Consider the following 23149-nt stretch of genomic DNA (forward strand, 5'->3'; position numbering starts at 1 on the left):
CTGCACATGGGGCTGCTGCTGTGTGACTTCTACCAGCCAGAGCATTTCTTACAGAGAGAGGAGCAAAACTTTTTATTTCAGGAGAATTTACAGATTCTGCTGTATCATCAGTTTTGACTGTTGTACTATATGACTTAATACAATTCTAGGTCTTAAAAAGCAGGTTATTACCTTTGCGGTTTTTTTTTAGTTGGAGTTGTGTCTGAATAAAAGTTGCAGAAATTGCCCTGTTGCATGTTAGTTTCTGTCAAACAAAATATTTTTTATAAGCCATGTGTTTTCATTTGTTCACATCAGCAGTCAATTCTGTTGGTTTTGTGTGTTCATCTGAGTTTTACTGTTTATATTGTTGAAGATTTTATTTTATATGGAAAAGAGTGCCAGCGAAGTCCTTGTATCCATATTTGCTGGTACTTCTGTTAATTTCAGCTTCTGTGATTAACTCAGACTTTTTCTTTAATCTTGGAGATCACAGTGTGAGATGATATTTCAATATAACTGCATGTCTTTAAGCCTTGCTCATTAGCTTTATGCTGGTGATACATGCACAAGAATTTTCAGTGTCTGCTCTGCCAGTGCAAGCCCTTTTATGCCTTATTACAGAAGCTCACAAGGCAAGCAAGTATACAATTGATCACCTTCTACTTTCTGAAAAAGGGGTATTTGTCTGCACTCTTTTAAAAGGGATTGAGCTAAAAATAAAAGGATACCAAAATCCCACGCAAGTGTGTTTTATATTTTGGTTTTCTGGCTTGTAGTTGGCTAATGTGCTTTCTCTGCTTCTGCTAATAAATGAATCTTTGGAAAACCTGCACCTTTTTAAAATTAAATTGAGAAAAAAAGACTGGTGTGATATGGTGGTGTTGGTTGTCTAAGACATTTCCTTTTGTTGGTTGTCTAAGACATTTCCTTCTTTCCTGAAGAAAGAAACTTCTTGTATATTTAAGACTGAATGGTGTCAGTCTGACTGACTCTGATAACAATTCTTCTAGTATTTCTTGGGCCAAGTTTATTAATCTTACATTCTACCTTCATTTTGGGGAGGAAACAGATCCTGTATCTCTCAATTCAATACGAATAATGTACATATAATAAAATATGCTATTTTAATATAATACAAAAATAATGTACATATAATAAAATATGCTACATATAATAATATTGCTATTCTGTTCTTTTTTTGTCACTTCTTTAATGCTTATAGCATTAAAGAAGTGACAAAAAAAGAACAAAATAGCAATATTGCATCTGTTGTCTTGATAAATAATGATGCAGTGCTTGATAAAACATTGCATAAGTTTGTGTAGCAGAAAATTACACTAAATGTATTTTCATAGATAAAGGGTTGACAAGAAGAGGTGTCAAGATTTTTCTTCAAAGTTTTCTTAGATCAGGTAACTTTTTAAATAATCATGATTCTTTTCACTTACTTTTGTAGCCATGAAGCTGATGACTGCTTTAGTGAATGTGGCATTAAATCTAAGTATTAACATGGACAACACACAGCGGCAGTATGAAGCAGAACGAAATAAAATCATTGGGAAACGAGCTAATGATAGGCTGGAACTCTTACTACAGAAGAGAAAGGAGGTTAGTGCAACTAAGTGTTCGTAAATAGAAATGTTCATAAATGGCCACTAATAATTAATCTTGTTCTCTAATTAGTTTTGGTAGTTATCTATCTCTCTAGCTCTTCAGGATGTTCATGTTTAATGCTTAAAAAACTTTGCAAGGTGCTTCTTACTGTCTGATTTTCTGTAAAAAGAAGTCTTAAAAGTAGTAGTGTTGCAGTGAGTTAGTGAGAGAGACTGCAATCAGTAATAGATACATTTTTGTTGTATTTCTTGAGGAGTTTCCTACATTGAGCTCAAATATGTAACAAAAATTACCACACATTGACAGGTTTTGGCTTCTAGAGAAGATCTCCATGATCTTGGAGCAAAATACTGCTTTTATAATGTCAGTAATTATCTCAGCAGAAAATGTGTTTAAAGGCTTTAGATAAGGCTTTTTTCATGTACAGAAAGCACTATCAAAGTTGAAAATGCAGTCTACTTCTGTTTTCTTTCTTTTGTATAAAAGAGCCTTGCTGATTCACTGCTGACAATGTTGTCTTGTTGAAAGCCCTAATTCAATCAGGTTTCAGTTTTTACTTTTGGGGCAATTAGTGGTTTGGTTTTTGGGTGGTGGTGGTGATGTTTGTTTTCTTTTAGGTTTTTGGTTTTTAGACATTATGAGTAAGTAACTTCTTCATGATCAAAGGAAACATCTCACCTTTGCTCTTCAGCATTTGTATTGTTACCTGTTAAGGGGTTTTTTCCTGACAATTGAGACAAACTAACAAGTTTTCCTTCTGATCATCTCCCAAAGATCTTGCAGTTTGAGACTGATCTCTGAACAACCCATTCAATGTAGTTTTGTTAAATATTTGTGCAGGGCCTGTCCTAGTGTGAGTAATACATAGATATGTAAAAAAGCAATGATATTACTAGAAAATTAAATCAGGTTTTCTTACAAATTAAGAAGGACCTTTCAGAAACACAAGATGTCTTTGTTACACTTGAAGAACAGTTTCCCAGTAACCAGAATTACTAAAATTTGTATACTGTGGTAGATACAATTTCTTCAATAATAGCATATTGTACTGTGAAACAGATCTGTGAGTATTTCTGAATCTGTGAAAGGATTTAATGGTCACACTTGTAAATGTTAATTTAGTTTGTCTACCATCAGCACCATCTGATCTAACTGTAAAAATGCTGCTCACTGTTTATGTACTCTCTACATTCTTTCAGCTTCAAGAAAATCAGGATGAAATAGAAAACATGATGAATGCAATATTTAAAGGTGTTTTCGTGCATAGATATCGGTAAGTTTCTCTCAGTAAGAAATGTGTAGCATCATTAATTTATTCTGGAAGCTGGGGGCAGGTTATTTCTAATTATTCATCTCTTTGAACTTACTGCCCCACTTCTCTCCACAGAGATGCAATTGCTGAAATAAGAGCCATCTGTATTGAGGAGATTGGAATATGGATGAAAATGTACAGTGATGCCTTCCTCAATGACAGCTACTTAAAATATGTGGGGTGGACTATGCATGACAAGGTAAACTGCACAGAGCAAAAGGAGCAGAACTGAGAAGCAGAACTCCTTGGTTTTAGTTATTGATCTTTCCAGACTAGGTTTGGATATCTCACCTGTTTGAATTGATCACTGCTTTCCTTATCGCTCAGAAGTATTGGCATTTCAAAATGCATATAAGCCAGACTTGAATGTTTCTGGAGTGTACCTATAGATTTTTTTAAAGAAACTGTTATTTGCAGGCAGATGGTCTTTTCTATTTATTTATTGCTGATGCTAACTTGTAGTTCATCATACTTAACTACTTCAAATTAACACATCATCCCTATAGCCTGGCAGTACTCTGTTTTGCCAAGTTACAAGACTCTAGGATTCTCATCTAGCTGCAAAAATTATGGGAAAAGCTCCCTTATATGTTGGTTAGTGCCTCAAGCTGTTATTTACCAACTACCACCTAGAGACTATTCTCTGCTTGGAGGGGTCAATATGGTTTACCAATACTCCCTGACTCATTATTGAGTCAGCACATTGCCTCAGTTCTTGCACCAGAAACTTCAGGCTGTTGAATTTTAAGTGAAAGAACTGAGGGATGCTCAAGTCTTGCTGGGCTGTTCATGGGCTTGGTGTAAAAACCCAGTAACCTCTGGCAGCAAGGTGAGGTCATCTTTACCTTAGAACATGTTCTCTGCTGAAGCAGATCTTGTATTTCAAGAGGAATATTTCTCTCATTATCTACTTAGTAATTTTGATTGAACAAGGAATGGTCATCAATGATAGGAATATCTTGAGAGTTTAGAAAGAATGAAACAGATGTATTTTGATTTATGGAGATGGTAACTGCAGGAAGACCTTGGGGGATTTTGTTAGTTTTTGTTGCTTCACTGCCTTGTCACAAACAAGGTTATATTCTTAGGTCATTAACATGATTATTGGTAGAGTATTGTGACAGCATTTAATCTTTGTTTTTGAATTAATTCTCACTGTAAAAGAAACTTGTCCTGTATGACATGAAGATCACATCAGTATCCTATATTTGACTTTTAATTCAGTTCTTAATTTTATTTTAGCAAGGAGAAGTAAGACTCAAATGCCTAACTGCTTTGCAAGGGCTTTACTATAATAAGGAGCTTAATTCCAAATTGGAACTCTTCACCAGTCGGTTCAAGGTTAGTGGTACTTCTTACTTTGAGTATATATGATTTTTTTAAAAGTTGGATTATACATATTTCCTCTTCAAAAATATTTTCTTTTATGTTCTTAGGATAGAATTGTGTCTATGACTCTTGACAAAGAATATGACGTTGCAGTCCAAGCAATAAAATTACTCACTCTTGTTTTACAGTAAGTACATGTATCTTTCCTTATCTGACATGCAACAAATACCAAAACTTAAATGTTGGCCTTGTGGGTGAGGCCAGTAGCATGACACTTCAGATAATCTGAAGGCTATAGAAATGTCTGTGCATCTTACACTCAAAGAAAATGGAATTCCAAAAGTAATCTGCCTAGAACAGCGTTATTGCTTATCTCCCACAGTTCGGTAGGTGTTAGGGCTAGGGACTAATAGTTAAAACCTATTATGGAATGGTTGAAATGAAGAACATGGAATATATTGAATGTTACACAGTAGTTGAACTCTTGAGCATCACCTTCTAGCAATAGCTCATACTTCATCAGTGTGTTTTGTTCAGGAAGACTTTGGAGCTAAGACTGGAGTTTTAGGATGATAAATTGAAGGAAAAGGTGTAGGTTCTCATTCATTTCCATCTCCCTCATTAGAGTTCATACTTTGTTGACTCAGCCTTTTTGGTTTTTTCTTTCTTTCTTTCTTTCCTTCTTCCCATCCCTACCCCTAGGAGTAGTGAAGAAGTTCTGACTGCAGAAGACTGTGAAAATGTCTACCACCTGGTTTATTCAGCTCATCGGCCAGTGGCAGTTGCCGCAGGGGAATTTCTTTATAAAAAGTAAGATGGAGAAATTACAGTTAACTTCTTGGTCCTGTAGATTTGTGTGCATTAATATGATGATTCCTATTCGATTTAATCAAGAAAAGGAAAAAATGAATCATAAAGTGGCCTTAAGAAAGAAGAGACAATGTAACATTACTGCATTTTCTAAACTACTGTAGTTTTTCTAAATGGGAAATAGATGTTTGGACTTCACTTTGAAAGCTTGTTCCTTCAGGGAATATAATAAAAATGTTCCTATGTCTTCTCCTTTCCCATTCTTCCTGTGAAACATCTTAAAATGCTTATGTAGTTTGGGGCCTAAAACTTGAGCTTACATCATGAGTGTTTTCCCATTTGTAGTTCCTCCCCTGTGCCTGCCTCCTCCCCATTGTCCCATATGACCATTTCATAAAATATTTTTCATTTAAAAAATCCACTAAAAATCCAGCATGTCAGGTGTGTAGGAGAACAAAATAGAGTTTCCATCTAATATTTTTCAGACCTCCTTCCAGTGTTTCTTAGCTGCTTTAAAGTCTCTTGTAGGGAGGTTCAGAAAATAGCATTTGCTGAGGAGGAACATAGGACCTCAAACACCTGCAATTATCACTGATGTTTGTAAAGCATTTTGTTGTAATCATACATCCCACTGGAAACAGTCAGTGGCATATTAACTCAGTATATATAAAATGCATATTTGAAATTGTTCAAATGATACTTGTCCCAAATTACTTCCTTTCCAAGTAAAATATGGAGTGAAGCAACAAGGTATTTAGTGTGTAAAAACCAGTATCTTGATGTGAATTGACTGTGGTGAAGGCAATGAAGAAGAAACTTGTCAAGAAATAATTTTTCTTTTAGGCTTTTCAGCCGCAGAGATGCTGAAGATGATGGAATACTGAAAAGGAGGGGAAGACAAAGTCCAAATGCTAATCTTGTGAAGACTTTAGTGTTTTTCTTTTTGGAAAGTGAAGTAAGTTGGGTTTCAGGGATGTCCTTGTTTTTGTGGTGTGCGTGTGTGGGTTTTTGTTGTTGTTGTGGTTCTAATTTTTGTCAGTTAAATTTTGTTGTTGTTTTTTTCCCCACTCATTGGTTAATAACCATGGTCCATGGTTTCCTGTTGTTTGAGCAACCTGGGGGTCAAAAGACTGTTTTGTATGGTTGTGTTTGTTTGAAAGATCTGTCAGTACCCACAATTAAAACAGGCTGTGAGTGCTACTCTGACAAACATGATGATGTGTAATTGTAAAGAAATTCTGAATTGATAGATTTAAAAGGGAAAAGAGAAAAAAGCAAAAAACTCCATAATGCCTACCCACCTATCCCCCAAGTCCCGACAGATCTTGTAGCACTACTCCTTGTAGCTGTTGGTCTGGATTCATCGTTTTAAGTTAATTGGGGTAGAAAATCTTCTGTTTAACCAGAGAGCTTGCAAAACTTGCTCTGTATTTTTGCCACAGGCAGGAGCCAAGTCTAAGAAGTATTCTGTATTATAGTTCTGTAATAATTTTCATTGCTGATAAAATACTTAATCTATTCTTATTTTAGTTGCATGAACATGCTGCTTATCTTGTGGACAGCATGTGGGACTGTGCAACAGACCTCTTGAAGGACTGGGAATGTATGAACAGTCTTCTGCTGGAGGAGCCTCTCAATGGAGAAGAACGTAAGAGATTTTTGTTGATATTTTTTTATATTGCTGTGCAGTTTTTCTTAGGCTTGAAGTAAGGAAAAAATATGTTTACATATATTTTCTGTGTTTCCATGACTGTAAGATGTCACTAATACCAATTATGAAATGTAAGGAAGTGTAGAAAGAGATCACCACCTGGTATGGAAGTGTTACACAAGAGCAATGGTTAGAAGAAAAGAGAAGGAATTAGCATGCAGTGTTGCCTTGGTGTTCCACAAGTTCAGGCTGCACTTTTGGCATAGAGAAACTAAGTTGCATGTGAAACTGGTTAATTTATTGTTAAAACTACCATATGGAAAAATACCATAATTTCTTTGATGGCAGTAGACCCAAACAAAACCCCTGGTATAATTCTGTAATTCATAGGTCCTAGTAAATGGACCTCTGAAAAGTAGAAAGGAAGTAAAATAATTATAAAACTTGAGTGTTTATTCCATCCTGTCCTGTGACCCATCCAGTGATATTCCCTCAATTTTTCAGTATTTTCTGGTGTTGTTTTTTAAGGTACTTACTTTCTATATTCCCTCTGTCAGCCCCATCTCTGGAAATGAGCTGTTGGTCTACATGTCTGTCTTTTTGCCTTAAACAAAAAAGCGGGAAAAACCCCCGAAACCCAAACAAAAACCCCAACATATCTCAAGCTTTGTGGATAATGAAGAATAAGTTGTGTGTTAACACCTGTTTCTTAAATTTCAGCTTTAACAGACAGGCAGGAAAGCGCTCTGATTGAAATCATGCTTTGTACAATTCGGCAAGCGGCTGAATGTCATCCTCCAGTGGGAAGAGGAACGGGGAAAAGGGTAGGAAGCAAAAACCTTGCTCGTGTGGAGATGTGGGAATGGCTCTGTGGGAAGAAAAAAGAGATTATAGGATATTGCTGCTGAAGGGACTGAGATGGAGATTCAGCTTTGGTCTCCACATCTGACTACCCTGGCTAGTTTGCTTTTTCTGGACTTAGACACATCCTTGGTACTGTTCAAACTACTGCATTTGTTTGTACTATTAAAGATAATAAAAATTGATTTTGTAAACAGTATTGATTTGAAGGGAGGACTAGAATCAGTGTTTGGGAAAAACTAGAACTATTTTTAGTGGGAAAGAACAAAATGAGGGAAAGGGAAATACACCACATAGTCTCTTGAAAGAAGACCAGTCCACCAGTTGGCTTTTCTGTGATGGTATGGAGTTTAGACAGCCTCTTTTGTGGAGACATTAAGGAGTCTTCTCTCAAGACTGGTTCATGTTTTGGTAAGAAACCCATTTAAGAACAGGTTGAAAGCTTGTATGAAAATAGGATTGACAAAATAATTGAGTAAATATTGCTAAAAATTGTAAGCTGAAGGAGTCCCCATTACATTATCATTTCAGTCATGGTATTTTGTTGCAGGAAAGGTAAACCTTTTGTTGTAGGTTATCACTTCTGTTTTCAAGATAATCTTAATAGTGTTAGGACTGACTTTTAATTGCATTTTTTGAATGCTGAATGTTGGTTTTTTCCTTTTTTTTTAAAATTGCACACTTTCCCTCCGGCTTTACATTGATACATTGCAGTGATTTTAGAGGTCCATGTACCTAATCATCATTTCATTAATGATAATGAAACTTCGCACCAGAACTTTTAGTTGTAAAATTCTCACAATACCAATATTTTAGGTGCTGACAGCAAAGGAAAAGAAAACCCAGTTGGATGACAGGACAAAAATTACTGAGCTTTTTGCAGTGGCACTTCCTCAGTTGCTAGCAAAGGTAGGTTTAATTCTATTTCTTGCTGATGGATGGTTGTTGAAATGTTTACAAGTATATTTCTGTAATTAATGATGCAGCTTGCCATGAGCTTTATAGTTTTTTCTTACTAATCTTTGTTTATATTTACTTGTTCTATAATGAATTATGTTGTCCAAGACTTTATCAACTAAACTTTTTTCTGTGCCAATTTTACAGTATTCTGTAGATGCAGAAAAGGTCACCAACTTACTGCAGTTGCCACAATACTTTGATTTGGAAATTTATACAACGGGACGATTAGAAAAGGTACAGTAACTTCCACACATAAACATAAAAGGAAGTCCCAGAATTTAGACTTCATCACTAGAATTTCAATCACCATTTTAGGAGTTTTTTTTTTGTGTAAAGGAGATTTCATTTATTGTAACCCTTACTGATAGTGCGACTTCAATTTCAGAGTTGTGACTGGCTGCTCTTCTTAGAGATACTGAAAATATGAGTCTTCTAAGGCCTGTCTGGCCAGCTTTAACAGAAAATCTTGCAGTTAAATGAACTTAAATTGAGAACATCTATTGCTGGGTTTTGTGATAGCTCTCTAACAGATAAAGCTTATTGAAACAGCTCAGTAAGTTCTCTTTCTGTCACTGAAACTAGAAACCACCATCATCATTGCATGAAAAAGAGGAAGGATGCCAGATCACAAATGATGTAGTTACTGCTCTTATTTTATCTGCTATGAAGATAAAGTTGAAGCTGTTCTCATCTCTGTCTCCTTCTCAGATGTGCTACTGCATTGTGAAGCAAGTAGCTGGAAATCATTAGAGTCAAAAAGTGATGAAATGTGTAGTTGATAGCACAGCCAGCAGTGGTCGAGCAGCAGTGAGCATCTCAGGTTGAGGGGAGGAATATATGAACAGCTGAAGTTGGCTTTAGTTGGTGGACAGTAGTGTGTTATGAAACTAAAACTTCAATTATACAGCTTTTAAGGCACACATAATCATGCATAAATGTTTGTGTGAGTGGGAGGTAAATACTTCTGTGTCGTTCAGTTGTCATTGCAAATTCAGGTGTTAGGTAAGACCATACCAACAGTAGCAAACTTTTTTGGTTCGGTGATTTGGTCTTTGACAAGCTCCAACTTAATATTTGATAAATAGACTTAATTTCTCAGAAGCTTCACTGATTTTCTAGAAGGTTTTTTTGCTCTGTATCATAGTACAAAAGTAATTAACAGAATTTACCTTTTAAAATTCTTTAAGGTTTATTAAATATGCCCGTGTATATTTGCATGTATATATATATATATATATATGAGAATAAAAATACATCTTCTTTGGCTTGTCTTCCTTGTAGCATTTGGATGCCTTACTGCGACAAATTCGGGACATTGTGGAGAAGCACACAGATATAGATGTTTTGGAAGCCTGTTCAAAAACCTACCACGCTCTCTGTAATGAAGAATTCACAATCTTTAACAGAGTTGACATTGCAAGAAGTCAGTTAATAGATGAATTGGCAGACAAGTTTAATCGACTGCTTGAGGACTTCCTGCAAGAGGTATTTTAATGTGCAAGATCACCTTTTCCTGCCCTCGTAAATGTTTTCAGTATTTTTCTGTCTTTCTCTGCAGGTCAGAGCTAGGAATGGGAGCTTCCCTCTGGTTTTCAGAACCTTAAGTCAAGTGCAGTAATAGAATAGTGTTGCTGCTGTGGTAGTGTGAACACAGACTGTTCTTGTAGTGAGTCTTTATTTTGGTCTCCTTTTGACAAGAGTCCTTTGGGAATTTGAGATAAGTTTCAGATAAACAATTAAATACATAAACTTTTTACTCTTAGCTTTTGAGCCTTACATTTTTGAGAGTTGTAGTATTGTAATTCCCCTAGGGTTCTCCTCAGATGTACTACTGTTGCTAGTCTTGCCTGTGGTTGCATGTTGCTGTTGTTAAATATCAAAATCTCTAGAAAACACTCCCCCTCCCTTCCTGAATGCAAGCAGATGCAGTTAGTAGATCAAAAATAACTTTGTTCCCACACTGTGTTGATCTGAGAAGTGAGAATCTCCTGATAGAGTATTTAACTTCACTATGTGGGATCTCTGACATTCAGACAAAATTTGTTTCTCCTTTTCATCTATGGTGAGGAGCAGAGGAAGTGTCTTTTTGACAGCTTCTTTCTTAACATTTCTCAGATGCATGTAGTTTATCAAGCTCTCCTTTTTTCTCTTGCATTTTGTTCTGAACTAGAATTCCATTCTAGAAATCCCAAACAAGAAATGTGCCCATTTGTTTCCTTTTGTGATGAAAAGAAAGAATGAGAGGTAAAGCAAGGAAATGAGATGTCAGAAGTTGGCTTGAAGGAAAAAGGCAAATACTCTGGTGGAAATGTTGAAATCCTTAGTTCTTTGATTGATAGGTTGTGCAACTACAGAATAGTAAAACTTGCATTATCTCTGCTAGACTAAGGAGGAGTTTCTTGACCTCAGATAGTTTATCTTATGTACAAATAGATACTTTTTTGACCCTTTGATATTTACTCTTTTACTCTTTTTTTACTAAATGCAAGTTTGTCAGAACTTACAGGAAGATTAGAACAAACCAGTTCCCTTACCTCACTCAAAGACTCTTTTTTGTGATTAAAGTAAGACTGAAGTACTGACCTGTGGCCCATCTAGTCCAGTGTCTTTTGTCTGACAGTGGCCTCTGCTGGATTCTTCAGAGAAAATAGAAGCACCTACATTATACATTGTATTTCACCAGCCTGGGCTTTTCCCGTTTCTTCTCCCTTCTCCTTCCTCCTTGCCCCCCTCCCCCTCTCTCCTCCTCAGCTGCTATTTTATAGAATCCTAGAATTGTCAAGGTTGGAAAAGACATTTAACATCATTGACTCCATCTCTAGATATGAGCAGTTGGCTGCTCTGTCTCTCTGACTCTTCTGAAAGCATATGTGACATGATAAATCATTTATCAATAATTTAGAATCAGGTCCACACCCTCTCCTGCCCCCAGTTTGGGGGTGTGTGGGTCTGGTTTTACTAAGTTCCCCAGTTCACTGAGACTGCACTGCTTGAGATATCTCACTGTATGATTATTAAATAGGGGGAGGAACCTGATGAAGATGATGCATATCAAGTCTTGTCAACACTGAAGAGAATCACTGCTTTTCACAAGTAAGTGGCTTCTGCACATGTCTGTCAGGGTTTGTGGTGGGGGGAATTGTTTGTTTTTAATTCAGTATCGCGGTTTGTGGTGAGGGGGTTGTTTGTTTTTAATATGATGCATGTTACTTTTTAATGTATGGGATTGTTTTAGGGTTTTTTATTATTTTTTTGTGTGTGTTGGTTTGGGTGGGGAGGTATTCAATAGCTGGGTTTTTTCAAAAAAATTTAAAAATTTAATTAATTAATTTTGACCAGTTAATTAGTTAATTGTTAGTTAGTTAGCCTCAAATTAGTTGTTAACCTCAAATTGCAGAAAAAGTATTAGTTAAATAATACTTTTTGCATTCATTCTAATGCTTCCAGTGCTCATGACCTATCAAGATGGGACTTGTTTGGCTGCAACTACAAGCTATTGAAAACTGGCATTGAAAATGGAGACATGCCAGAACAGGTCTGTAGTTAAAATGTATTCTTTAGACACAACAACAAATACCGTTTGTTGCTGTCTTTTATTGGTCTTTGTCGTCTAATGCTTTCTTTCCTTTTGATTTCAGATTGTTATTCATGCACTGCAGTGTACTCATTATGTAATCCTTTGGCAGCTAGCAAAAGTTACTGAAAGCAGTTCCACAAAGGTATGCCTTGTTCCACTTGTATTAGTAAATAAACATATGTACATAGTGCAGTGTCATCAAGTGGGAACTGTGATGGAATTAATTAAAACTAGGAACGTTCTTTATATTGATACCTACCTAATCCTGCTTTTTTAATAAGTTCTTCCGAATTAATAGTTTTAGTAGTCACATTCTTTACTATTACAAATCTAGTACTTCCTTTAATTGTTTTTATTATTTAAATGTCAGTATTATGTTTAATTTGACTGAATTTTAAAATAGTAGTAAATCAACATGATTTGTCGATTCACTATCAGCCACAGTAAAAATACCAAGAAGGGGTAGAATGGAAATCACCAAACACAGTATAGTTAGTCTTTCTACTCTTAGGTAGTGGGTTTGGATTTCTTTGGAAACCTTGAAGTATCAGTGACAAGTCAGTGAGATCTAAGTATTCTTATTGCTCAGTATGTCACAATCCTACTTTACCCTTCATCAGTCTTTTAAATCTATTGTTAAATAAAGATGTGAAAAGATTAAGTTAATTTTTTTCAGGGAATGATGAGAGGCCCTGTTCTGGTTCTATGTATAGTAATCTTGAAGGGCAAAGCTCTGGCAAATGTCATCTTTCCAATTTCACTTCATGAAAAATCTTAGAGAAAGGATTAAGGTTTCCTGTATCCAGCATTGCTTGAAGAAGTTGATTAGGTGGTTCACTGTGTGAACTGCCAAATGAAAAAAGGCTTTTTTCAAAAGGCCTAGCTAGTTTAGAATGGAGTTTGTAAGTGCTGAAGCATTTTAATTATTTCTCAAAAATTAAAAAATGTAATCCCTGTAATCAAACATACTTTTTCTGCAGTTTCCAGTTTTTTACTGGAAAGCTGTGCTGGAGTTGCACCTCATTACTGGAGTTACTGTTAACACACCTTTCTTTATGTCAGAAGGGAGGCAAAGAAATTCTTCAGTTTTTTTAAACACTTTGATTATCATGCCTGTAATTAATACAAGAAAAAAAAGTTATGACTGTCACAATTTACCAGGGAGAAAACAAAGGGAACTCATGACATTAATAGTGTATGAGTAATTAATAATCCATTACTACAATATTCTCATTTTAATGTGAGGATACATATATTTTTCCTTTAATTTTTTTTATTTTATTTTAGGATGTTGTAGTTTGAGCTTCTGGTAGATGCAGGAGTGGAAAATCACACTATGTAACTTGTACTAATGATCTTATAACAGAGAACACCTGTATCAGATTACTGTGGTTTTCCCCTATCTGTTGAGACTTCTTTAGTCCAGTGAGTAATTATAGTCTGAAGGTGTTAGAGATGAATATGAACTTCACCACTGGCTGGTTAGTTTACCCATCTGTGTTTTAATGGCTTTTAACATTTCCAACCCCAAACACCTGATTAGAAGTGCCTGCACAGGTTGTTGAGCGGCGGCGTAGGTGTGTGAAGGATTTGGAGGTTTTGTTACCTTATTCCTTAAAGGGCAAACAGCAGTCTTGAGGTTTTTGTAACTGTGATTAAAGCTTTATCACAAGCCTAATTGGCAGAAGATGAGCGAAATACTGACAAGTTAGTTTAGAAATGAAGATTAACCTAGCTGTTTTGCAACAAAATGTAATTTGTAGTACTTTCAGCAGGAATGAAAAGAACCTAATGGAAAGTGGTCCCTTATTGAGATTTTCTGCTCCTACATAACAGGTTTTTTAGTTACTGCTTTTTTTATAAAATAACACGATTTTCATCCCAACTGCCATCTCTTCTATGCTACACAGAATGACAAAATTAAGGAAGTTGCTACTTGTTAATTTTATTTGTACTAGTGATTTTTTAAAATAATGTAGTGGACTTGAATGTTACCACTGAGGTCTGTAGTGGAATGCTCTGTGAAAGTGAATGCACTGTATGGGACTGTAAAATTGGAAAAGCAAAACTGTTACATGAAATCATTCTTTTTAAAGGAGGATCTTCTACGTCTAAAGAAGCAGATGAGAGTGTTCTGTCAAATTTGTCAACACTACCTGACCAATGTAAATACTGCTGTTAAGGAGCAGGTTAGTGGCTGTTGTTACTTGGAGTCTTCTAATACTGTACTTTAGCAAGAGGAACTTTCCAGCTGCATTAATATTTTTGGCAGATATGTGAGAATGTGATGTCCTGGCTGTTCAGGCTGAGTGCCCTTTGCGTGTCAGTGCACATGGTGCTTGTATGCTTGTCCTCCTCATGTACATAGGATTTCAGAATCCATTTAAACTTGATTCTCTTGAGTAATTTTAGGCAGCATAATGTTTTATGCAAAGGACCTTTTTGTTACTTTCAGTAATGACTCTGCAGGTGCGCTGTTGAAGCCTCTGGGTATAAGCTGAGTGAGAGTTCCATTTCAAACCTCTTGCTTACCATGTGCTAATAACCCACATCTCCTGTGGAGCTGTGGATTCATAGCCTCAAAACTGGCTAAGGACAGCAATTTAAAAGGGGTTTTTTTAGTTCTGTCTTTGAATACATGCAGGTGCAGCTTCTCTTCTCTTCCTTCTCTGTGTTGCTTCATAACACAATATATTCCTCAGTTTTTCAGAGTCCCAAGAATTTGGGCATCTCAAAATCAGGAGGAAAAAAATGACTACTTAAGATGAGTGTGTATATGTTTATACATGCACCAAGTACTCACTGTAATCTAGGAGAGTTTATTGTTGGGAAATGGGAATTTTTGGAGTCACCTTTATGAACACTCACACACTGCTCTGTTGGTAATAGTGTTGTTCAGAGATGTTGTAGCAAATGCTTGGAAGCCTCAGCAATGATACACTTCTTGATGAGCAGTTTTATAGTTAGTCCCTCATATAGTTGCCCTTTGTGGGGAGAGTTTTAGCTCCTAAATGTTTCAGACATAAAAAATGTAAATATTGAGATTGAATAAGTAATGTGTGACAGATCAGGTAGAAGACAGAAGTCCTGACCTTTTTGAAGTGCTGGCATGAAGGTTTTGGGGGTTGTCCTTAGTTTTTGCTTTTGTTTCAAAAAGAATTAAGACATTGGGAAACACTTGTCCTGAGTTCTGAGAATAACAGAGTTTAAAAAAAAATTGAACTGTAAGGGCTGAGTCTCTTCAATCTGTGGGCAAATAGTTTTTTGGCCAGGACACTCATAGGATTTTGAAGTTCCAGTGAAGAGCACAGGTTACTGATAGAAGAATTAATTCTAAGTAAATGACTTTAACAATCTTTAAAATGCTAAAATGAAAGAAAATGAAGTATGTCTCTACAGGGGAAGGACCAGATAATCTTCTAGGTAGACTGTTTAATTAAAGACATAGAAAGCCAGGAGCCTTTTTCCTGCTGAAGATAATAATAACCTGGTTAAAGTGGAAAATCTGGTCCACTGAGTTGCACAACTGCAGCTTTTGAACCTCTTGCTAGAACAAGAATATTCCTGGAGCTTAATAGGCATGTTCTATGTCAAAGAGCTATCTAGTGTAATAGTCACAAGGTGTAGGGCGTGAATGTGCTAGTAACAAAAATTACTGAAGCTCTGAGTAGGTCTCTCTAAGAGGCTGTATGACTCTGACTCTGGTGAACACTGTAGAAACTGGAGCTGCCTGGTTACACAGGGTACCTGTCACACAGGTACAATGTTCCACTTCCTCTGGGTTCCACTTCCCTTCTCTAATCTCTTGGAAGGACACAAGGGACTTCAGAGGAGCACATGTATTTTTTGTGACCAGGAATTAGTAATACTCACTTTGGGGAGATAGAGAACAGACCTTTTCATGGAAGTTGGGAGATTAGAACCAAAGAGAAGGTGCAGCACTAAGCAGCTTCTTGCCTAGGTCTGCTAGTTTGAAGAATGTCAGTCTCTGTGTCAGGTACTAAGACATTTGAGCCTTCTGGGGCAGTGGAGTAGAGACATTTAAATCTGATATCAGATGTACAAGTTAGCCAGCAAAAGAAAAAGTTGGTTGCACTTTTGCGTTTTTGGACATTAGGATTTAAAGGGATTGGATAATCTCAGCTGTTACATGTTAAACATGATTGAAACATTTTTAAAAAAAGACAGCAAAAAGGAGATTGTACTATGGTCAGAGTCCACGAAGTTCTCTAGTGACGAAATGTAGTATCCGTCAGGTAGAATTTGGGAGTTTCAGGCTTCTCATGTTTTAGTCTTGCAATATTTTCACATATAATTTGGCATCATCTGTGCAATATTTTTATTTGGAGACCCAGTCTTGATACAGGAATCTACTGTGTGAAGCTATGCACATTTTGACTTCAGTTGGCCTTTGTAATTGTGTAGTACTTTAGTGGCCTGTGTATGCTGTTGAGACCTTGAGTATTTTGTCAAGTGCAAATACATTATTCTAAACAAAATCCACTTTCCAAACAAGTATTTATTAAGGTTTCTTTTTAACAGGCTTTCACAATTCTGTGTGATGTGTTGATGATCTTCAGCCATCAGATTATGACAGGAGGACGTGACATGTTGGAGCCACTTGTTTACACTCCTGATTCTTCCTTGCAATCTGAACTACTCAGTTTTATTTTAGATCATGTCTTCATTGATCAGGATGATGATAATAATAGTGCGGGTTTGTACAAAACTTAAATTTCCTTTTTATTTTTTGTTTTCTAACTAATATTTTTGTTTCTTTGTGCATTTCTGGGTTTTGTGGTGGTGGTATTTTGTTGTTTTTTTTTTTTCTTGTTTGCCTGGTTATTTTTTTGTTTTAATTTTGTTTTGTCATTGAGAGGTGTGCATGTGCACAAAGGTAGGTGTAGCTTTTAAATGTCAGCAGCTGATTAAAGGATTTTCTGTATTGGGAACATGTAGGATAATTGCCATAAAGGTTTGATTCAATAGGCTCAAATATTTATCTCTGTATCAGGGTAACAGACATATCAGTGTACAGTGAAGTGCATTGCCATCACAACTGAGATCTGATTTTCTGAATCATGACCGCTAGCCCATATCAGTTTTATATATAAATGTTTAAACATGGAATCTTTAAACCTGACAGTTTTCCTGTTCCGAACTCTTTCTAGATGGACAGCAGGATGATGAAGCCAGCAAAATTGAAGCATTGCACAAAAGAAGAAACCTGCTTGCAGCTTTCTGTAAGCTCATTGTGTATACTGTGGTGGAAATGAACACAGCTGCAGACATTTTCAAGCAATATATGAAGGTAAAGTTGAAGCTTAGTAGTGCTACTTCATAAAACTACTAGAATACAGTAGTTGTAGGACTTTTAAATATTACTTGTTTTTTACCTTGCAAGGTAACAGGTTCAAAATGTGAAGAATTCAAAACTCCAGAGTTGTAGGCCCTTTTTGTACATAGGGGGAAAAATTACTGAGATGAGATTTACAGTTCCAGTGTTGTGTGAGTGGTGGGGACCAAGGAGGGAAACTAAGTATTTTAATGTTGTTTTAACTAGTTTTATTTTCTTATTCTGATTGATGGTGTCTTTTTAATTCACTTATTAGTTTAGTAGGCCTTTTGAGAATGTTCTTCCCAAGATCAACTCCATAATGTCTAGTCTCATCCAGTAATTTAAGTTTAAACTTTGTAGAAGAAAAGTGAAATTTGAGTCCCCTCTCCCCATTATCTTTATATCTGTTCCAATCTTACTTAAATATAAAAACCTCTCCTGGCTCATGGGATTCACAGCTGCACACTAATATGAGTTCTCATTTTGTGAACATGATAAAGCTTTGCTCCTTGGTGATTACCTTAAAAACTTAAAATTTCAGCAGCCTGCTTTTATCCATCTTGAGTGCCCTACATATATTTTTGATTCTCCAAATAACTAATTGGGTCTTTCTTAAACCTGAAATACTTAAAAAACAGACAGCTGTCTTTGTTGGACAAATTATGCCTATGATGCTGTTTGTAAGTGCATCCTTTCAGCAAAGAAAATAAAACTCCCCACCAGAGTTACAGGAGTTAGTAAAAGGATTAGATTCTAATCTTGTACCCTGAAGGGATGAATGCGTGTCATTAACAAATATGTCATGGCCTTGAAGATAAATAGGTCGTTCTGCCTCTAAAGGAATGATCACTGCAAGAATGAAAAGTGGGTTTATTCTTTCTGCATTTAGGTTTTTTTTCAATTATTATTCTGGAGGTGGTTTAAGGTGTAATTTTGGTGTAATCGTGAACATGTTGGGGTTTTTTTCCTTTAGATAATGTTTGGTTTTTCTTTTTAAAAGAGCATATCCTAGATTTTGTTTTCAGAAGTATTCGGTAGTTGCAATGTTTTCAACTAACATTGGCAGTTAACCTTTTTTTTTGTTTTGTATTTCCTAGTATTACAATGACTATGGTGATATTATTAAAGAAACGATGAGTAAAACAAGACAGATAGACAAAATCCAGTGTGCTAAAACACTTATTCTTAGTTTGCAGCAGGTAAGAGTTTACAGTATTTTTATGCATGAAATTCCATACTGTAGATGATATCCTGTTGTTTAGTAACTAGTTTCAGATATTGATGATGAAATTTTTGTGGGTGATAGGGATAAGTAGGTCTAAACTGAAACACATTTTCTGCAGCTATGTGAAAAACTACCAGAAGTCTTCCTATACTTACCAAATATTGTACCACAAAAAATGTAGGAGAGGTCAATAAATACAAAATGAATGTAACGCTATGAAACCTTCATAACTCTAAAACAATAGTTTAAGCAAAGTATTCAGATATATATTGTGAAATGGCCAGTGTACTTGTTTGTGAACAGATAAATACTTCCTGCATGTTTGGTAGGGGGTTTGGGGATTTTGTTTTGCTTTTGGTGTGTTGTTTTGGTTTTGGGTTTTTTAAACTATTCTGAGAATTAATTTGAAGTTTTAGTAATTTCTTAATGTTTAGTAGAGACTTCACACGTTTGACAATAAAACATACTTTAATGCTCTCTTCAGTAAAGTTTATGTGGAAACCTGATTAATTCAGTTAAAGTTAGCATTTGATTCATCTGCTGACATAAACCATCTGCATGGATTTTTATTCACAGGCTCAGAACAGTAGAAACATATATCTCCAAAACACTGTAATCTAGCATAGATCACTGCTATCCATGAACGAAAATCTACCCAAATGCATTTTCTCTATCCCTGATTTTTGACTAAAGGTTATAAAGCTACTTAGTGACTGTGGATCTGGATATTGAACCTGGTGGAGGCCAAATGGAAATAGTCCTTATTAAAGTAAGGACTGGTTTATCAGTATGGATATTGCCCAAACAAGGCAGGATGAGGCCTTTCCTTTTGATAGCAGCATGACTCTTTTAAGTAGCTGGTGGAACTGCAGTGTAAAATATGTAACTAAACACTCTTTGTTTCATTCTTTGTGATACAAAAGGGTGAAGGGTGTGTTAGTCAAAAATAAAAAAAAATTATTATTATTATTATTATTATTATTATTAAGTGAATTATGGTTGAATTCAGTAGGATTGAGAAAGGATTGATCAAAGAAAAGAAAAGACTGAAGTTCAGAGTATTTGGCTTTGACAACTATTGATAAGTACTTAAAAATCTCATCGGTGACAGAATTTCTGGTGTCTTTGGCAGTTTCCCTGAACACGTTTTCATTTTAGAGTTTCTTTTTTATACTTGTATTTTGAGAAGTAAAAAAAAAAATAAATTGGGAACTAGTAGTTTGATGAAGTATTTTAGTGAGGACCAGGTGAAGATCACCCTGTTTATTTCTTCTCTGTTAGTGTATGTAATTAGGAAATCCTACTAATTTTTTGTATTCTCAGCTTCAGAACACCTGTTTTAGTGAAGCACTGAAATCTGTCATCCACTATATCTACAGTTTGATGAGTGATTGATCAGTGCATTTCAAAGTTTATCTCTAGGGTGCAGACTCTTCAAGAGTAACTTTGACTTCATTGTCCAAAATGTCCATGTTTGTCTCTTGGTATTGTCAGATTACGAGTCGGGGGAAAAACCTGTGAAACATACTTTTAAACTGAAACTTATCTCTGGTCCAAAGTTTGACATAATCTTTTAATACATGAAAATTTCCCTTTTTATTCCATGCAGCTCTTCAATGAAATGATTCAAGAAAATGGTTATAATTTTGACAGATCATCACCAACGTTCAGTGGCATAAAGGAGCTTGCTCGACGTTTTGCTTTAACATTTGGATTGGATCAGTTGAAAACAAGAGAAGCTATTGCTATGTTACACAAGTAATTGTGTGCTTTGTATTACTTCCATTTTTGTAAACACTTCTTGACTAACATAAAATAATCTTCTTAGTCTTTGAAAATGAGTTTGTTAATACTAAGTGCCTCAGCCCTAGAGATGATATAGCCCATATATTAGTTAGGGGATGACTGCAGTTTTGTCTCTGAGTAAAACCTTAATGTTTAATATTGTTGGTGTTCTCCAGCATCATTGTATAAGCATGTAAATTATAGCAGTGTTAATGCTATAATGAAAAAGCCTTTCTGATGTCTGGTCCATAACAATAAGAACAGATCCACTTCATTGTCAGCGGTGATTATGTTGGCCTCATGCAGAAAACCTGCAATGCAAGGTAGAAATTCCATGACAGAAAGAGTATGTCTAGATTAAAACAATAACTAATGTTCACTTTTTTTGCTGGAATATGGAAACATCAAATTAATGCTTTCTTGACATAAAGGAAATGGACTTGGTTTTGGTAGCTCACAGTGCTTTGAACTTCTGTTTGTTCTTTTTCTGATGTAATTTTTTGTTTGTTCTTAGGGATGGCATAGAATTTGCTTTTAAGGAGCCTAATCCACAAGGTGAGAGCCACCCACCATTAAATCTGGCATTTCTTGACATTCTCAGTGAGTTCTCCTCGAAACTTCTCAGACAAGACAAAAGAACAGTGTAAGTATTTTCTTAATATTCTTAGCATTTGTAATGATAACCACAAAAGATGTGCATCAGAATAAATATTTGTGTATTGTGTTCATCTAAAATGGAATCTTTGGCACATCAAGGTAAGTTTACACTAATGTAGTCAAGTATACTTGCAGAAGGTAAATTGTGTTTATTGTTGTTGTTTTTCATTTTATGGTGGATAAACAGAAATTGTGTTCCAGATTTGCTGTTGTCAGGCCTTTGTGTTAACTAGATGAGAAACATTGGCTGATAATTTCAGTAGTTACTTATCTTGACATGGTAACATTTTATTACAGATTCTTTGCATCTCTGTATTTCTTGTTTCATTTAAAGGTATGTTTACTTGGAGAAGTTCATGACCTTTCAGATGTCTCTACGAAGAGAAGATGTGTGGCTTCCTCTCATGTCCTACCGGAACTCGTTATTAGCCGGTGGGGATGATGACACCATGTCAGTGATTAGTGGAATCAGTAGTCGAGGATCGACAGTAAGAAATAAGAAGACAAAGCCAGCAACAGGCAAGCGGAAAGTACCTGAAGGTAGAACTTCTCTCATCTTAAACTTTACTAGAATAGATATTCATATAAGCTGCACACATTGTTCCATGTTTTTTGGTGTTACTGTATTGGTATGCCTTTATGTATTTTTTCAGAACAGGTTAACTTCTGATCAGGTATGTGTCTTAGTGGGAAAAGTATTCATTTGATTCACAAAAGAAGGGCACTATACCGTGTTGAGTCATACAATAGAAAAGTATAGAAATGCTCCAGCCAGTGATTATAAATCCAGGCCCTTTGAGGCACATGTAAGACTTTGTGGCAAAAAGTAAAGCAATTGATTCTCTGTATCACACATTTAATTTGTGTTTCAGCATTCACTTTTAGACTAGCTTGAAAAACACTTCACAGATGTTCTTGCTGTGTTTGCTTCCAGCTGAAGAAAGCAGCAGTAGTGACAGTATGTGGCTGAACAGGGAGCAGTCAATGCACACCCCAGTGATGATGCAGACACCTCAGCTCACCTCCACGATAATGAGGGAGCCCAAGAGATTGCGACCCGACGAGAACTACATGGGTGTCTATCCTATGCAGCCCGAGCACCACCAACCGCCGCTCGACTACAAGTACGTACAGCAGTAGGTCTGCTTTGTCTTAGTGTCCATACACAAAACCAGTACATGTTTAAAATAGAATAATGGTCTTTTTAAGCACGCAAGTAACGTGGATGTTGGCTCAAAGGCAACAGGAAGAAGCCGCGCGACAACAACAGGAGAGGGCAGCGATGAACTACGTCAAGCTGAGAAGCAACTTGCAACACGCCATGTGAGTGGAGTGAAATGCTCCTTCCATGGGTCAGGGAGGGGAGGGTTTATAAATGTAATGGTAACACCTGTATCTTTTAAGAGGGATACATCTAAGTTCAAAAGTTCTCTGCCTTCTTAAGGACAGTGTGGTTCTGCAGAAAAAAAGTACACATTGCAAACAAAAACCCATGTATTGAGGAGCTTTACATATTTCCCCTACTTTTGATTGTTTTATTTCCGGTACTTCATGTAACATTCAGTGGTGGCTTTTTTTTAATACAGTGACACCAATTAGTGTAATTAGAATGACTCCTTAGTTTTCTCATAAGATCTGATGTTTCATGTAGAATTTTATGAGGAGAGAGGATGAAGGACTGTGTGCGAGTATTTGTAATGGTTTTACACATCTACTTTATTTCAAAGGAATTCTTTCTGGCCTTATCATAAGGCAGAAACATTTTTTTTTAAATGGCAAAACTTAAATTCTTTGTCACTTAAACATAAATTAGGTATAGAGTAGATCTGCTTACCAGTTCTCACACTCTGTCAGAATACCCATTTAGCAATGTACTACAGTTGTCTAAACTGATCTTTGTTAGGCATTGTCCCACGCTCTCTTAGTATCTTCTGGTTAAATACCAGCTTTCTCTAGTAGCAGTTGTGCATTCATTTCATTACTTCATTTCTTTTTTATCTAATGGAATCATCATTTGTTAGGAGTCCCTTACTGAGCATTAGCTTTTC

The 23149-nt window shown here is 36.0% G+C and overlaps 1 protein-coding gene across 3 annotated transcripts in view; it reads left to right on the forward strand.

The window, feature by feature from the left end:
• STAG2 (stromal antigen 2) overlaps window positions 1-23149 on the forward strand; it is a 77217-nt gene that overhangs the window by 44546 nt on the left and 9522 nt on the right. For 2 of the 3 annotated variants that reach the window (XM_030967868.1, XM_030967867.1), the window contains exons 8-31: window positions 1439-1590; window positions 2796-2869; window positions 2984-3107; window positions 4151-4249; window positions 4345-4424; window positions 4940-5047; window positions 5891-6002; window positions 6578-6695; window positions 7419-7522; window positions 8376-8468; window positions 8664-8753; window positions 9801-10004; window positions 11542-11612; window positions 11967-12054; window positions 12158-12238; window positions 14193-14285; window positions 16639-16813; window positions 17268-17407; window positions 18532-18633; window positions 20269-20417; window positions 20959-21087; window positions 21436-21641; window positions 22036-22225; window positions 22311-22424. In XM_030967868.1, the coding sequence (XP_030823728.1) occupies window positions 1439-1590; window positions 2796-2869; window positions 2984-3107; window positions 4151-4249; window positions 4345-4424; window positions 4940-5047; window positions 5891-6002; window positions 6578-6695; window positions 7419-7522; window positions 8376-8468; window positions 8664-8753; window positions 9801-10004; window positions 11542-11612; window positions 11967-12054; window positions 12158-12238; window positions 14193-14285; window positions 16639-16813; window positions 17268-17407; window positions 18532-18633; window positions 20269-20417; window positions 20959-21087; window positions 21436-21641; window positions 22036-22225; window positions 22311-22424 (2896 nt within the window). The remainder of the gene's footprint in view (window positions 1-1438; window positions 1591-2795; window positions 2870-2983; window positions 3108-4150; window positions 4250-4344; window positions 4425-4939; window positions 5048-5890; window positions 6003-6577; window positions 6696-7418; window positions 7523-8375; window positions 8469-8663; window positions 8754-9800; window positions 10005-11541; window positions 11613-11966; window positions 12055-12157; window positions 12239-14192; window positions 14286-16638; window positions 16814-17267; window positions 17408-18531; window positions 18634-20268; window positions 20418-20958; window positions 21088-21435; window positions 21642-22035; window positions 22226-22310; window positions 22425-23149) is intronic. The other variant, XM_030967869.1, reaches the window with a different exon arrangement.

Source organism: Camarhynchus parvulus, chromosome 4A (assembly GCF_901933205.1).
Source record: "Camarhynchus parvulus chromosome 4A, STF_HiC, whole genome shotgun sequence".
In the NCBI taxonomy this organism is placed as follows: Eukaryota; Metazoa; Chordata; class Aves; order Passeriformes; family Thraupidae; genus Camarhynchus; species Camarhynchus parvulus.